The sequence below is a fragment of the Strigops habroptila genome, chromosome 2 (genome assembly GCF_004027225.2).
Source record: "Strigops habroptila isolate Jane chromosome 2, bStrHab1.2.pri, whole genome shotgun sequence".
In the NCBI taxonomy this organism is placed as follows: Eukaryota; Metazoa; Chordata; class Aves; order Psittaciformes; family Psittacidae; genus Strigops; species Strigops habroptila.
Genome location: NC_044278.2, coordinates 102,603,588 through 102,619,514, shown reverse-complemented (window position 1 = coordinate 102,619,514; position 15,927 = coordinate 102,603,588). Strand labels below are relative to the sequence as shown.

The 15,927-nt window shown below is 45.0% G+C and overlaps 2 protein-coding genes across 5 annotated transcripts; one reads left to right on the top strand and one right to left on the bottom strand.

Moving 5' to 3' along the window:
- The first annotated feature begins 1,601 nt into the window (after positions 1-1,601).
- On the top strand, positions 1,602-6,748 carry GTF3A (general transcription factor IIIA). Its single transcript, XM_030476868.1, has 9 exons — positions 1,602-1,803; positions 2,053-2,153; positions 2,670-2,766; positions 2,958-3,046; positions 4,013-4,086; positions 5,321-5,404; positions 5,812-6,041; positions 6,128-6,187; positions 6,446-6,748. The coding sequence occupies exons 1-9, from the start codon at positions 1,654-1,656 to the stop codon at positions 6,605-6,607; spliced, it is 1,047 nt and encodes a 348-aa protein (XP_030332728.1). The 5' UTR covers positions 1,602-1,653; the 3' UTR covers positions 6,608-6,748.
- On the bottom strand, positions 6,647-12,989 carry MTIF3 (mitochondrial translational initiation factor 3). Of its 4 annotated transcripts, none has more exons than XM_030476871.1 (5): positions 12,729-12,967; positions 10,581-10,735; positions 9,599-10,062; positions 8,213-8,358; positions 6,647-6,934 (listed from the first exon to the last, which is right to left on the bottom strand). In XM_030476871.1, the coding sequence occupies exons 3-5, from the start codon at positions 10,059-10,061 to the stop codon at positions 6,728-6,730; spliced, it is 816 nt and encodes a 271-aa protein (XP_030332731.1). In that variant the 5' UTR covers position 10,062; positions 10,581-10,735; positions 12,729-12,967; the 3' UTR covers positions 6,647-6,727. The 4 variants fall into 4 exon arrangements, with proteins under 4 accessions (XP_030332731.1, XP_030332732.1, XP_030332730.1 ...); XM_030476872.1 differs by lacking the exon at positions 10,581-10,735 and adding an exon at positions 9,286-9,294 and having other exon boundaries at positions 8,213-8,361; positions 9,611-10,062; positions 12,729-12,869; XM_030476870.1 differs by lacking the exon at positions 10,581-10,735 and having other exon boundaries at positions 12,729-12,989.
- Between the last annotated feature and the right edge of the window lie 2,938 nt (positions 12,990-15,927).

The window sequence follows — 15,927 nt, the reverse complement described above, 5'->3', positions numbered from 1 at the left end:
CCTCTATTTATATATTTCCAACTAAGTTTAAAATTCCCAGAGGACTCTGCTGAAATCTCTAACTGCCACCCCCTAGAGCAAACCCTGCGTGATGAGTATTTTCCTCTGTAGAGCCAGTAGTGACATTTTACAAAGTTCTCTCCCTTGCATGCTACTTCCTCACCTGTGTCAGAGAGGCCTGAGGCAATACCATGTTTTCGCAGGCAAAGTCTCAGTAAGGAAGACTGTCCATTTATTTTTTAAATTTCAAGTTTGTTTTTTATTGCAATTCTGAGACAAAAAATGTAGCAACTTTTTCTTCTTTTGGGTTAGTATTTGTTAAAAGCTCAGATTCTTTCAGACTGACTTCCCTACTGAAAATCAGGTGACTCGTTGCCATTGCTTTGTGAGGGTCTCACTGATTGATTCAGCCCTTCCCTTAATCCTGTTACAGATGAGCAAGATGAGACTTCCCCTAGGGAAAATCCACAGGGATCTGCTTCTGGCCCAGCATGAACTCCTCGCTCTGCCCAGCAGCTTCCCTCCAAGCAGTGCACTGTGCGCAGCTGTTAGGTACCCCATCCTTCAGCACTCCTGCCACCTCACTTCATGTGTCCCTTCTCCCATCCAGTCCCCATTCACTTGATTCATGCTCCTTATTCTCTCAAGCCTTTCTGCCCCGTTTCTCTAGGCTGCTCTGAGCACTGTCATCTGCTCAGGTTTTCCCACCACTCAGGGTACAAATGGAGAAGGAATAGGAGGTTTTCGCCTTGAGGTGGTTCCCTTGTCACAGTCCTGTCCCAGCTTTCTCCCCCTGTCCCTCACACTCACTCTGTGGGAAGAATTGCAGCAGATCGGGAATGTCTCCTAAAATAAAGCTCAGGTGACAACTCAAACAGTTCAAAGCAGAGCAGATGATACGACACCTCAGCATGGCAAGCCAGGTACCACGGAGGTGCTGCACAAGGTACCACTGCCCCTCAGCTCAGTGAGTCCCCAAGTAGGACCTCAGGCACCTTGGGGATGCAGCATGACCACAGGCCAGGGTGACAGGCCACCTCTGCCACAGGATCCCGGACAGCTGAGACACAGCCTGGGCTGCAAAGCCCTGAATTTGGGGGCTGGTGGTAGGGAGTGTGCAGCAGAGGCTGACACCTGGGTCCCTGATACTCCCCTGGTCCGGACCAGCGGCTAACCAGCATGACGCAGACCCATCCTCTCCCTGGCAAGGCAGGGACTCACACCACAACTGGCAAGGACCTAACCTGGCATCTCCACTGCTTCTCGGGGATGCAGCAGTGCCCGTTCGTCCCTAAAGCCCTGTACGGCTGTCCCGTGGAAGGACCCCGAGTTGGACCTTTTGGATCCCTGCACCACCGGCTGTCCTGTGGCGTGTGAGAGCCCCACACCGGGTAGCAGCGGGGGCTGCGCCTGGCGCATGAGGTAACAGAAGGCACCGCGGCTGCGGGCTGCTCGGAGAGGTGGGGAGGCCGCGGCGCTGCGCAGCGCTCACGGCCGCTCAGCGGACGCGGGCCAGGCAGGACCGCGCCAGGGACGCTCCGCTCGCGGCCCTGTGTCAGCATCGCCATGACCCCCGAACCCCACCGACCGACGGCGCCTGCGCCAGCGCCGCGCCCCGCCCCGCGGCCGGCGCGCCGTCATGTGCCGTGCTGCATGGCCGGAGACGGGGCGGCGGGGAGCGCGCCGGAGGGCGGCGGAAGCGCGCCCCGCGCCCGCCCCTTCATCTGCTCCTTCCCGGGCTGCGACGCTGCCTTTAACAAGGGCTGGAAGTTGGACGCGCACCTCTGCCGGCACACGGGCGAGGTGAGCCGGGACGGGCCCCGCCTGGGGCTCCCCGCGGCCGCAGAGGGAGGGTTAGCGCGGCTGGGGTGAGGGGCGCCGCGCTGGGGCGGGTCGCGGCCGGGCAGCCCGGTGCACCCCCTGGGGTACCCGCAGCCCCAGGGGTGGGTGTGTGCTGCCGAAGGAGCCTCCCGCAAGCAGGCGAGGCCCGTCGCGGTGTTCTGCCGCCTCTGACCGGCACTCCCTCCTCCTCCTCTCCCGCTCCGATCTCAGAGGCCGTATGTTTGCCCTTACGACGGCTGCGGTAAAGGCTTCACCAGAGACTTCCATCGCGCTCGACACATTCTTACGCACACCGGGGAAAAGCCGTTCGAGTAAGGCCGCGTTTTTTACATCTTAAAACGGATTACGCTTGTCCTTAGGGAAGTGGAGTTGAAACTGATGTGTGGGTAGTGCAGACCATGCACACCTAGCTCTGGTACCATGAGTGCTGCCTAACAGTGCGCACACAGGGTGAGATCTGTGGGAAACAGCAGCCTAAAGCCTCCTATCTGGCCGAGATCCGTAATAGAAACGGGCAGATCTCTCCCAACAATACGGAATTCAAAGAAGGAAGGGCAGTTATTTCCTGTTACTAAGCTTTTAATCGCTGTATGTCATGGATTAGGAGCTAGGAATTCCTGCATGCTTTATTAAAAATCTCTTCTAATGTATTTTCCTGTGGCTTTTGATTGTAACTTAGCCTGTCTTTTTGTGTTGTTAAGGCAAATTTTTATGTTTGGGTTGACTTTCAGTTATTCTTTGTGTATTCTTCTTGTCCAGCAATTTCTGTATCTGTATCTGTAACAGTATCACTGTTTGGGAGTGGTAATAATGTAGTTCATTTGTAGGTGCACAGCTGATGGCTGCAATGAGAAATTCAGAACAAAATCAAACTTAAAGAAGCATGTTGAGCGCAAGCATCAGAATCAGAAAAGGCAATATGTGGTGAGTAATTACCTTTGATACTACAAAGTGGAGACTAAACAAGCTCCTCTTTGTGTATCTAGTGAAATACTTCAACTTGTTATTATGCAGTACTTGTATGAGTTCAAATACTGTGATTGGGATTTCAGCAAATGCATGTGGACTGGGCTTTCATTATTTGGCCTCTAATGATAACTTAATTTCCTAAATAGTGCGACTTTGAAGGCTGTAACGAGTCTTTCAGGAAACACCAACAACTTAAAGTTCATCAGTGTTACCACACCAATGACCCTCCCTTCAAGTAGGTGGATAATTTTAATAATGAACTTCAGTAATTTTAATAATGAATTTTAACAATTCCATAAACACCGCAGATGAAAACAGGAGCCTCTTCTCAACCTTTTCATTAATGTAGCATTTAAAAAAAGCAATAAAACCAAAACTGGAATGGATTTGTAGTCATGGCTGCAAGCACATTTCTTGTGCAAGCTCTTTGCTCAGTAGTCTGTGTTTCTTGGTGCTCTGCAACTTCGCGTTCCGGATGTTTTCTATGGGTTTATTACAGGTTCACAGAAAAAAATAAACAAAAAGACCCCTAGTTTCTAGTTCACACAATCTGAAATACAAGCATAAGAGCTTGCAGCGGAATGAAAGATGCAGCTACTTCTGTTTTCCAGTAAAAAGGAGTGACGTGGCTAACACTGAAGCGAGTAGTAGCTTAAAAAGGGTGAGAGGCTTGGACACCAATCTGAGAAGCTGTGAATCTATGATTCCATTCTTTACAGGACACATTAGTATAGATCTGATGAAAGCAAAGTTTAGTCTTGTGTTTCTTACAGGTGGAACACACTTAACAGGAGTGTTCCACTTAAGTGAAGTGCACTAGTATGGCTGTGTGACAGGCACAAAAATACTGTCGCTGCTCTGCTAGATCTGTACAAACCACTTAAACCCTCCACTTTCTATTTCTCTTTTATCTTTGAAGAGCCTACTGTGTAGGGATGATATAAGGCTTGATTCTTTAGCTAAAGCTTAACTTGCTGTATGTATGGAAATTGTACTATAATTTCACTCTTGAGGGGATCAGAGTCCTCTATTACAAACGTATTACGGAATTTACTTTTACAAGGCAGGGGAGGGCACACAGAACAGATCTTTAGGCAAGGGGAAACTTGAATTATTTTGTCCACTTTAAATGTTCTTGACTTAAGAACAAAAAATATGCGGATGCAGTGAAAGAAATTAAACCAGTGTATTTTATACCTAGATGTAATAATGAAGGATGTGGAAAGTGCTTTTCTACCCCAAGTCATCTAAAGCGCCACGAAAAGATACATGAAGGTAATACAGTTTTTCTTCTTGCTTCAGTTACGTTTTAGCAAAGGAAAAAGGACTTCTTCCAGTACAGAGAGTATGCAGGGATGTACAAGAGACATGAAAGTGTTCTGGGCCTAGTGATCCAGTCCCACAAAACAAGAACACCACTTTTGAATAGTCAGGTGGGATACAGTTGCAAGGCGTTGCAATGTGCAGTTACAGTATACTTGTGGCAGGCTGAACAGAGCTTGGGATGCCTTCAGTAATTTATTTTCCTAATGTGCCTCCTTGTCCATAATCCATCTTCTGGAGATGCGCTAATGGTTAAGGCGCTAGCCTAGACCTCCAGAGGTTACGATCAGTTGCCAGTTCTCCAACAGATTTCCTATGGAGCCTTGGCAAAACCATGTAGACTTGCATTGTTTGAAGTTATTAATGTACCTATGAGAAAGGTGTTTAAGTGGAATTGTCAGGAGGTGGTCATGTATGTTTGAGCTAATCCTGCTACCCTCCTGTCCATTCTTTCAGTACGATTGACAGCTAACCTGCTTTCCAATGCTAGAAAAAAAACAACAAACCCAGGGGACTAGGAAGGGTATGCAAAAAGCTGTGATTTGTACTGTGTTCCTTTCTTAAGACAGGGACTTGTTCATAGTTGTTTGATCTTTCCAGTCCTGGGATTTAAATAGTATTGACTTTCTGTGGTTCATTTAAAAAACATTCTGTCTGCCTGACAGAATGGTAGAGTCTCTTTAGACTGGAATATTACTGTATGGTCAAGATCCTGGTTTAATATGTAATATAAATATTTTAATAGTAATATTATTACAGTTATTTTAATCTGAGTGAAAATGAGTGGCTGGTGAGGAAATAGTTTTACTGAAGCAAGAATAGATTCTCATAAAATCATTTAGGTTGGAAAGGACCTCTGGGGGTCTGGAGGTCACCTGGTCCAACTCCCTGCTCAAGGTGGCGTCAGTTAGACCAGGTTGCTGAGGACTGCAGCCAGTCAAGTTTTGAATGGTTCTGGGGGTAGGGATTCCACAGTCTCTCTGGACAACTTGTGTGAGTGATACAAGGTTTCTTCCTTAAAACAGTTTGTTAGTATGTTCTAGTGTTCTAATTTCTGTTGGTTGCAGTATGGCAGGAGGAATGCTGGCCTTTAATTTTCAAATGCTAGAAGTGGAGTTCCCCCTTGAAAAACTGGACTCTGTTTGCCAGAACCTTTGTGATTGTAAACATCTGTCCTGTCCAACAGGCTATGCATGCAAGAAAGAAAACTGCTCATATACTGGAAAAACTTGGTCAGAGCTTCTGAAACATAATAAAGAAAGTCATGCAGGTAAACTCCAAATGATTTAGTAAACAAAACTGAACTTTTGATACAAATAGGAAACAAACTGCTAATTTGAGGAGTTCGTGCTGAACTCATTTCATCAACTTGTCACTGTGTCCAGACGAACTTGTTTACTAACACTTTATTGGTAAAACGGTTGTCGCTCTGGCTGGACCTTTAACTGCTGGAAATGCTGCTCAGTGTACTAACTTTGCTTTGTGATCAAGTTAATGAGAACTTGTACAATGTAGGATTTTGGATCTGGATAATTCATACTGCATTATTCTCTTCCAATCTGAGTTCCTTGCATTTTGTGTGGATTTTAGCATTGTTCTAGAGGACTACTAAGGTTTGATTCTGAGCTTCTGTAAGAAGCTATTAATTTACACTTTGCCTGTCTCTCTCCCACTCAGACACACTTGTTTGCAGTGAGTGTAACAAAACTTTTAAAAGGAAAGATTACCTCAAGCAGCATCAAAAAACACATGCTGCCGAGAGGGAGGTCTGCAGATGCCCAAAAGAAGGTTGTGGGAGAACTTACACAACTGTATTTAACCTTCAAAGCCACATCCTCTCTTTTCATGAGGAGAAAAAACCATTCTCTTGTGATTATCCAGGCTGTGGAAGAACATTTGCAATGAAGGTATGTATTTTTTACACTGTTCTAATCTGGATCACATAATCCGAAATGATAAACCTAACTTTTTTTCCTGTTCCTTATAACTGCAGCAGAGCCTAGCAAGGCACGCAGTTGTACACGATCCTGAAAAGAAAAAGCTGAACTTGAAAGTAAGTTGTACTCTTGAAAAAAGTACTCTCAACCATACCCTGTCACTTCAGAGGAGAGTAAACATTATGTGTTTCAGAATAGGACTTCAAGAAGGAAAGCAGGCCAGCTATCTACTTAATTTGGGAGATTCTTAATTCCGAAGCTCCTTTAAATGATGCGGTGCTGGCCTATTCATTGATTTCTTCTTTCCCCACCACATTAGTAGACTTTGTTCCATAGGTATGTCAAGTTGCTAATTATGCATTTATTTCTGCCAGACAAAGCGTTCTCGTCCTAAGAGGAGCTTAGCCTCTCGTCTGAGCGGCTACATTCCTCCTAAAACACAGCCAGGGAAGGATGCTGTTGTGACACAAAGCAAGACAATGGATAAGCCCATGGAAAGTGAAATACCAACTGTTGAAATTCTGACTCTGCAGTAAAGGTGGACTGAGACGACATTCTTCATGGAATAATCAGTGTAAAGTTCAACAATAATTTTATTAAATTTATAGGGTTGTGTTTGTTTTTAAATAAGAGATTGTTTATACCTTTTTATAAAGTCACGGATGCAACTCATTTGACTTCAGATCTTCATCTTTCTTTTCTGTACTGTTTCTCTGTTTTTCCATCTTCTGGTACGCTTTCAGCTCTTTGTCAGACATGTGTCTCAAAATACAGGTACTCACTCCTTCTCTAGTAACTTTTGGCTTGGAAAGGTAAGTGGCTTTATCAGACACAGTCTCCAAAATCTGATCAAAAAGCGTGAACTAAAAAGAAGGAGAAAAATAGGATTAAGTGCACAAACACAGATAGAAAAATAATTCAGGCTGTCTGTAATGACACGATCTCCTGCTTGTGGTTTAGCTATTAGCTGAAATGAGCTAGTTGCCAGTCACAGTTTGAGTAGTTCAGCTTCTCCTTTCCTAATTTGTTCTTTACTCGTGAGCAGGTTTAGGAAAGTTACCAGAGGAATCAAGCCATTTCCTAACACGTAGGCTGAATTCTTGATTCATCCTGGTTTTGCTGTTTGAAGATGTTCATGAAAGTGGACTGCATCTGACTCATCCCCACCCTCCTCTTCCACTAGAGTTGGGCATATTATTACGGGGCTTTCCTCTTAAGGGGCAGTATTGTTCTAAGGTCAGCAGAACCTGGTAGTATTGAACTCGCTGATACAGTGCATTCATACAACAAGCTGAACTCTTAAGCTCATAATTAAGCTTTTAAATTTAAGGACATAAATCTGGATATCCAGTTCTTCCTGTTGCCCTTTCCCTGTGAATTCAACTTCTATGAAAGGTTTTTGTTCCTTTTGGATGAACTGATATGACAATTTTCTTCCAGAAATTTAGTAAAGATCATCAGGGAAACCTAATTCACTGCATATATTAAAAGGAAAAAAAGAAAACAAATTCTTACATGGAATCTTTATAAAAAAGCCACTTGTGCAAATGACAATGAAGACAAGTCTCAGACAAGCTGCAGTTATACTACTGAGTAAGTTGCCACCAGCTCCCCAGCTTATTTATAGATGTTTACTTTTCCAGTCTTGGAACACCATCCCAGTAGTTTTTCACAACTAACGTTAGCCACCATTGCACAAATGCATCATCAGAGCAACACTTCTATTAGTGAAATAATCCAGCAAAATACCAGTAGAATTTTTTTAAACCTTACTGTTAAACTTTTCAGCGAGTGAGCTGGCTTAAGGCATTGACAGGGAAATTTCACCAGCACAATTAATAAGGTGGGGCTACAAAGGTGTAGGAACTGCTTAGACTCTGCTGTCAAAGCCAGTATTGTAACTGTACTCTTAAAGCATGGTGTTTGAATTGTCTCTATGGGACTACTTTCCTAGAACTGCAGTGCTTGAACAGAAGCAGCTGATGGTGGGGCAACCATTCCTTTAATGGGACCTAGACCTTCACTTATTTTTAGCAGTACATGATGCATTAAAAACCCATGGCAGTACTGAATCGGGGAAATTAATTCAAGTACAGCTATGTAATGAAACTGGTTGGTCCAGCTTTCAGGAGTGCACTTACCATGTCTGCATTGCTATCCTTCGCTTGCCGGATTGTAATTTTAACATGGTATTTCTTTTCAATCCACTGGGCTATCTGTTTAGTCTTGGTGTCCAAGTCGTTCTTGGCAATAGTTGAAGAAAAGGATAACTCCTTCTGAACCATCCCTGTTTAAAACAGAACTAAAACTGTGTTGGCTTAATAGCTGACAAACCTTTATTAGTAGCTGTCTTTCAACAGCTTATGGAGCTTTGTCTGCTTAACTCCCCTGCCCTGTGCTGCTTTCTCATACACAGAGCATCTAAATTTCATTGTCTCAGCAGGCACCACTCCCACCTTGGAAGGTGGCTACTTGATATCTTGCACTCACTGTGTAATTGGGAGACTGAGTGCATGTTTGAAGCACGGGGAAGTCTCTTCAGGGTCAGAAGGCTTAGAGTATTTTTTATTTTAATTACAGTTTTGTTCATACCACCCACAATGCAGGTCTAACATAAACAGCTAAGTGCTGGATCTGGATTTGAAGACTGTGTGCAAACTACTACATTCTGCACATAGTATAGCTGAATGTAAAAGCTCTTAAAGTTAGAGAGCTCTTAATCTGAAACTCATTTTCTTGAATGGTAAAGCACAATATTCAACTGAAAGTATGATGCCTTGAATTACATTTGAACAATTGAGCTCTCTCCCTCCTTAAAGATTTCTCTTAAGTAGTTATCATTTGAATAATCTTTTTGTAGCTTCTTGAACAGAAAAAGTCACTACCGCGATAGTGCTCTCCTCTAAAATCAGAACTCTACCCAAAGCACAGATACTTTTGTCAGCCTGAGGATAAGAGAAGAGGGTACAAGGTCAGATGCCTTTTCTAAAACCTACTTGCCAAACTCAGTTTATTAAACTGCTGGAGCAGGCTGACTTAAAGAATGCTGAGAAGTGTTCAACATAAAAGTTGTTCTCTTTCTCTGTACAAGAAAAGGTTCCAGACTTTGTCTTCGTAGCAGCAAGCTAGGGAAAGAATGTTTTGTGACTACTGGTGACAAACCTTTGTAATTATATAGTTGTATCTCGTGCTCAGTTTGTAAAAACTGCCTGTCATTTTGTGCCTCAAAGGAACAGGACTTGGGTGAGGGTCATGGAACCAGAGTCCAGTTATAGTCACTTAAACATAAATATTTTTTTAAAAGCCAGAAGGTGCCAAAACAGTAAATCCTGAGAAGGCAACAGAAGGCTTCTCTATGGAAAACTAGTCTAAGCCAAAATGTTATCTTCACCACTGCAAATCCTTAATAGTGTGGACTGCAGTGATATTGCTTTGGATTTATACAAATGCAAGTAAGAGGATTTCATCTGCTGAAACCACTTCTAATGCAACATTTGTCAGTGCTGCAGTGTTGACAATGTACATACCTGGGTTTGCACTTGATTTTTTCTTCTCTGCACGTTTCATCTGTTCTTCGTGAATCTGCTGCCCAGTCATTAGTCTATATACAGGAGGTTCTACATTCTCACGAAGGAGAACTAGTTTCAGGTCATGTTGATCCATAAGTTTGAGTGCCTCTGCTCGGTGCATGTTTCCTAAGCTCTCTCCATCCTGGTTGATGACGTGCAATATCCGATAGGGAATTCTTCGCCCAACACTTCCAAATGCCGTTTTTCTTTTCAGTTCCTTGGGAGATTTTTCAGCTGTACAAAATGCTTGTGTAAGTCCAAACACCACTGACTTTGTAGGGTCAGACACCACCATCCAGAACGGAGAGAAGACCCTCTTCTGTTGTGTTTGTGTCAGAAGAGTACCACAGAATCTTTTTGCGTATCTATGCTCGTTTCTGGTTGCTTGACATAGAAGTTTCATGACGCAAAAGGCAGTCATTCTGAGAAGGCAGGGAAGAAGACAAAACAAGTTACCCCCATCAGTCAGATTCTTCTAGTTACATTAGAAAGACTTGACGCCAGTTCAGTAAACCCTAGCCCTTAAAACTACTGTTTCAAAAAGATGCAATGGTGTTACTATACACAGTGAGCAACCAACAGTAATTTTACAGTAACAGAGGGCTTTAAACCTAGAGAGAAAATCTGACAAAAGAACAAAATTTATGAAGAGTTGATGTTATCTTCAGTAAGTTAAAATTAGAGCCTGGACTCCTTTAAAGAATCCCATACTTCTAGTTCATTTCTCCTCACAGGAGTATCCACTCTTACACGTTTTTTGTGTATAGAGATAAGCCAATAGTTAAGAGGGAGAACATGCTGTCAAATAAAAAGGCATTTCACGCGTTTAATGTTCAGTCCACGTTTTTTTCAGGAAGTATCTCACACTAGGACTTTCTTCCTGGTTCCGATAATCATCTTTGGAAAGTGCTTCATTTAAACCACATGAATTCAGAACCACCTTAATCATATAGCGAATCAAGTGGCAGTTTGTGCAATGTCCATCAGCAGCCATCCTGGCATCTACAGTCTGACTCTTCAATGCTTTCAGATTTTGGAATTTCAAAGCCTTGACCATACAGTGTAAGACTGCCATGAAAAGTCTTCACCTTGGCACTGAAACATGATGAAGTAACTGTTACTATACTTGAAAATATGGTTTATCCCAGGTTTGAAAACACCTCTATAGCCAGCATGCAACTTGCTTCTCATAGCACAATTGTGTATTTTTCCCAGTTTTCCAAGCGTCATTGTGGAAGCAGCCCAGCTGCTAATTGCTCTTAAATGGATTCAGCACTGATATGATTTCAGTAACCTTATTTTCTTAATTTTTAAAGTGTCTTCACTGTCATTTAAGCTCAAGTTCTACTGATTCAGACATGCTTCAAAGTGAAAACAGTGCCTTAATTTTAAATCTGTTTTATCAGACATTTAAAGTATTGATTGCCTTTACCAGTTTTTCACAAACACTAACTTTAGGGTGGCATATTCATATTTATAGCGAGCTGATTTTTTCCAGTTATCAAAACTATTTCTATTTCTTACATGCAGAAAGCATACACCTAAGTGCCATTTCACCAGGACCATTCAATAAAAACACCAATAATGATACTTTTCTTCTTGAATGATGAAAAAATATAGTGGGGAAAAAGAGAAAGGAAGAGACACAGATAAGACTTGCCTGCAACACATGGACTGTAAAATAAGCAACAGATTCATAGGCCTAAGATCCCCACATGCAAATTGAAATCTAAATAAATTGTTACAGGCATCTGTGCTGGCATTGTACTCATGAAGCTATAGAATCATAGACTGGTTTGGGTTGGAAGGGGCCTTAAAGACCATCTAGTTCCAACCCCCTGTCATGGGCAGGGACACCTTCCACTAGACCATCCAACCTGACCTATAAGCTTTCAAAACAAGCTTCAAAATACACCAGTGTTTGAAATCAAAGACTAATCTTTGAGGCATTTCTTCCACTATATTTTTTCCCCTATTTTTCCCCAGTTCATGGATTCCCTGTGGCAATTTTGGTGCACGTGACCATTATCTGCATTTTGTTTAAAGTATCAGAAATCGGCTGGTTTTTAACATCTGCAAAAACTTTAGAAATAAAGAGCAAACCGTGGAGTATTATCTGTATTTTTGGTATTCTGTGTTTAAAAGGCAGCAAGTACAGGGAAAGCAAAAGTTGATACAGGAAACCTAACATGTGATACCACAGGAGCTGGCAGGAGTGCAACCTCTTTTGCCTAGGGAAGAATGTGACTCCACTCTATAAATATATACATGTGCGACACTGTAAACACACATCCATATGCGTACATATACATGGAGAAGGCTGCTCAACCTTGGGTTTGCACGCTCTTTCCTCAGCAAGGATGAGGAACTATTTATGATTCTAAGGAGTGCTGTCCCAGGAACAAGTAAAATGACCTACCTGTGAATAAACAGTCTGAGCATGGGGACAGGTTGAAGCCTGGGACAGACTTACTTTTAGCAGTCAATACAAAGCTATGAAGGTGGTGAGACTGGCACAGGTTGCCCAGAGATGCTGTGGTTGCCCCATCTCTGACAGTGTTCAAGGCCAGGCTGGACAGGGCTTGGAGCAACCTGGTCTAGTGGAAGGTGTCCCTGCCCATGGCAGGGGGTTGGAACTGGATGAGCTTTAAGGTCCTTTCCAACCCAACCCATTCCATGGTTCTGCGGTCAGCGAGCACAGCAGGCTGTGCCGGGGTCCTGGTGAGCAGGCAGGCTGCACGCGTACGGGACCTGGGGAAGAGCCGCCGTTCTGTGCTCACGGGACGCGTTTTGCTGCACACACAGTGCTACCTGCAGCTGCTACAGGAGGTGTTACGCACCTCGCAGGAGCCGCTGGCGTGTTTTCCTGCGCTCACGCTGTGAAGGGGCTGTTTTAACCTTACGCGTGGATCTGTGCGTGGACGTGTAACCACGCGTGACCGTGCCCGGCTCTGCACGCCGGGGAGGGCACCAGGTGTGTGCGTGTGACCCTGTCACTCGGGCCCGGCAGTGTGTCAGTGCAGATCCGGAGCCCTCCGGGCCTCCCCGGCCCGCGTTCCCCCCACCTCCCGCGTCGAGCGGCTCTTACCTGCCGGCCGGGCCGGGCCGAGCCGAGGGACCGGCCTGGGCCGCCGGAAGGGGGGGCGACCGTCCCGCCTCTCCCCCTTCCTCTTCCGCCTCTCGCTCCTCTGCCTCCTTCCCTCGCGGCGTGTGCGTGCGGGTGTCCGCGTTATCCGGGCGCGCTCCCGCGCAGCGCCCGTGTCCCCGCAGCCGTGCACGCGCGCGTCCGGGCCTCGGACAAGAGGGTGTGATGGGGTGCGTGTGTCTGTGCGTGTGCACACGTGCGTGTGTACACATGCGTGCGCGCACGTCTGTCCGCCTGTGTGTCCACACGCATGTCCGCACGCTGGGTACACCTGTAGTGGGTATATAGAGACGTATCTCTGCATGGAGAAGTTTGTACATACAGGGAGTTCGTGTCTCCTCACCGCGTGCACTTGTCTGTGTATCTGAGTATTCCTCTTGCATTCATGCGTTTCCATGTCGATGTACGTGAGCCGTGTCTGTCTGGTTCTGCACGTGTGGTTGGTGGGCTGTGGTGGTTTCCTCGTGTACCACCATCGAGTTGTGTTGTTTTGGTGTGGTTTTGTTGATTCTCTGTGTGTCGTTGCTGCGCTGGGGGAGTTGCATGTAGGTATAAGGACCACTGTGGGGAGATGGTTCTTGCTGTGCCCAGTGGCCTTCCCAGGATGGTGGTTTGTGGCTGCGAGTGGGGAGGATAATAGGTTCATAGACTGGTTTGTGTTGGAAGGGACCTTAAGGCTCATCTAGTTCCAACCCCCTGCCACGGGCAGGGACACCTTCCACTAGAGCAGGTTGCTCCAAGCCGTGTCCAACCTGGCCTTGAACATTGCCAGGGATGGGGCAGCCACAGCTTCTCTGGGCACCCTGTGCCAGTGTCTTGTCACCCTCACAGTGAAGAATTTCTTTCTAATATCTAATCTAAATCTACCCTCTGACAGTTTAAAGCCATTCCCATTTGTCCTATCCTTCCATGTCCTTGTAAAAAGTCCCTTCCTAGATTTCTTGTAGGCCCCTTTAGGCACTGTAAGACTGTCACAAGGTCTCCTTGGAGCCTTCTCTTCTCCAGGCTGAAGCAGCCCAACTCTCTCAGCCAATCTCCATAGGAGAGGTGCCTCTGATCATCTTCATGGCCTCCTCTAGACTCCCTCAAGCAGATCGATGTCCCTCCCCAGAGCTGAACACAGTACAGAGCTGGACACAGTAAGAGGACGTGCGTGTCGAGTGCTTTGCGTGTGTGGGGTATGTGTGGATGCTGCACACCTGAGCCACCGCTGTGCCTCTCCACGCACTGTATCACATCACTCCCTCTGTCCCCGGCCATAAGGCGGTGCCGGTGTGACTGAACACGCGATGCTATGAGCTGGTATCAGTGGCAGAGTTGCCAGGAGTCAGCACTGTGTGCTGTGTGTGCATGTGCGAGGTGTCATGGCATGCGGTAGAGCTGTGTCTGCAGGGGTCAGCAGCAGCGTGTGCCTTTGTGGCACTGCACAAGTTACTCCGAGAGCTTGCTGGGTGTTTGCATTTGTTACTTTCCTTGGTAGGCTGATCAGCCTTAGGTTTGCAGGCTCCTTCTTCCCCTTTGGCAATGGAAAGCCTTGCCTCTGAAAGAGAAGCTGAAATCTGTGTGCAAACCCTAGGTCTCCAGCAGTAAGTAACACACTAAGCGAGCAAAACACTAACCAGTGTGAGAGTTTGCTGTTCTGTTGTTCTGGTGGGGCAGCATGTGTATGGAGCAGTGTGTGCTGAAAATATCTTTTCAGGAGCTGAGGTGTTTGCGTCTACTGATGGATGCTGTTTGACCAGCCAGGCTGGAGCTGAGGGCAATGCTGAGAATGAAAGTGTTCAGAATCTGGTTCAAAATGAAGCCATGGGAAGCAGCTGGGAGGGAGGCCTTGTCTACTGTCCTTCTTGCTGAAAGAAAATCAGGACTTTTTAGCTTATTTGCCTTGGGCCACAACTGAAGTGACCCCTCTTTCCTCTGCCCCCTTCCTGCCCAGGAAGAAATGCAGTGAAAATCTGAGCTTCATCTTTTTGGTTTGAAAGTTTTCTATTCTTAACTATGCTCTTGGAATGGTGTAATTCCATATGCTGGTTGTTTTGGTACAGCCGTTTTGGTACAGCCATTTTGGTACACACACGCAAAAGTCTGTCACTGCTTTGTGCTCTCCGTCTTCGTAGAAGACATCATATGGTAATGGTGCAAAACCAGAAAACTTGGCTAAATCAGTTCACAATCTGAAATTCATTCATATCACCTTATCCTCATTAAAACTCCTTGCCTGCAGTAATGAATATGGAAAAATGCCATTAACAGAATTAGCTAAGTAGGTGGTGAGCTGTGCTAACAGCCTGACGACTGTAGCTTCACCTATTCTATGCAAGTAGTGCCTGTTTTTTCCATCCCGCTCTTTTGTTCGTTTCCTGATTTCACTCAAGCTTTATGCCTTTGCAGTTTTAAGCTCTTTGAGAACAGGGATTACTTCCATCAGGAGAGTGGCTAAGAAAACCAGATCTCAGTTTGATGCTTTTGAAATATAAATTATTGAAATTCTACAGTATCCCATTGTGGAGAGCGAAATATTCCACAGTAAGAAAAGGCAAGACAAACCTAGGTTTTATTGCTCCTTTCATGGTCTGGAAATGAAGTGTGGAATTTGAATAACCGTGAAGGGAAGTTTTGGCAGAGCTGAAGCCTGGGGAGATTTATTTTTTTCATCCTCTGCTCTGCAATATGCATTAGAGGAGAGCTTGTCAGTGCCCAGCTTGCAGTTAGCTACTGTTGCCTCTCTGAGAACCATCCCCATAAGAACGATAATTTTCAGCAATGGTAGCAGGAGCAATAAAGCTAATAATCCTCTTCACTGTGATAAAAGCTACCTGCATGAAAGCAAGGTACTTTGGAGCATGCAGCTTGCATTCCTTCTCTCTTCCCTTTATTCATTTCCGTTAAGTTTAAACCTGATGTTTGTTTTACTTCGTGCCTTTCTAATTGAATTTAGCATGCCAAGAAATAGTGCAGCCTTCTCTTCTCTTGCTGTTTGTCCTCAATTAACTTGATCTTTCTGGGGATTCATTGTACTCTTTCTCCTTGTTCTTTGTCTCATGTCTGTTTACACTGTAATTGTCCAGGGGCTGTGTTTTCATATGTGCCTGTCACAGTGGCACTGCAGTCTTAATTATTTGAAAGACACTATCGTAATAAA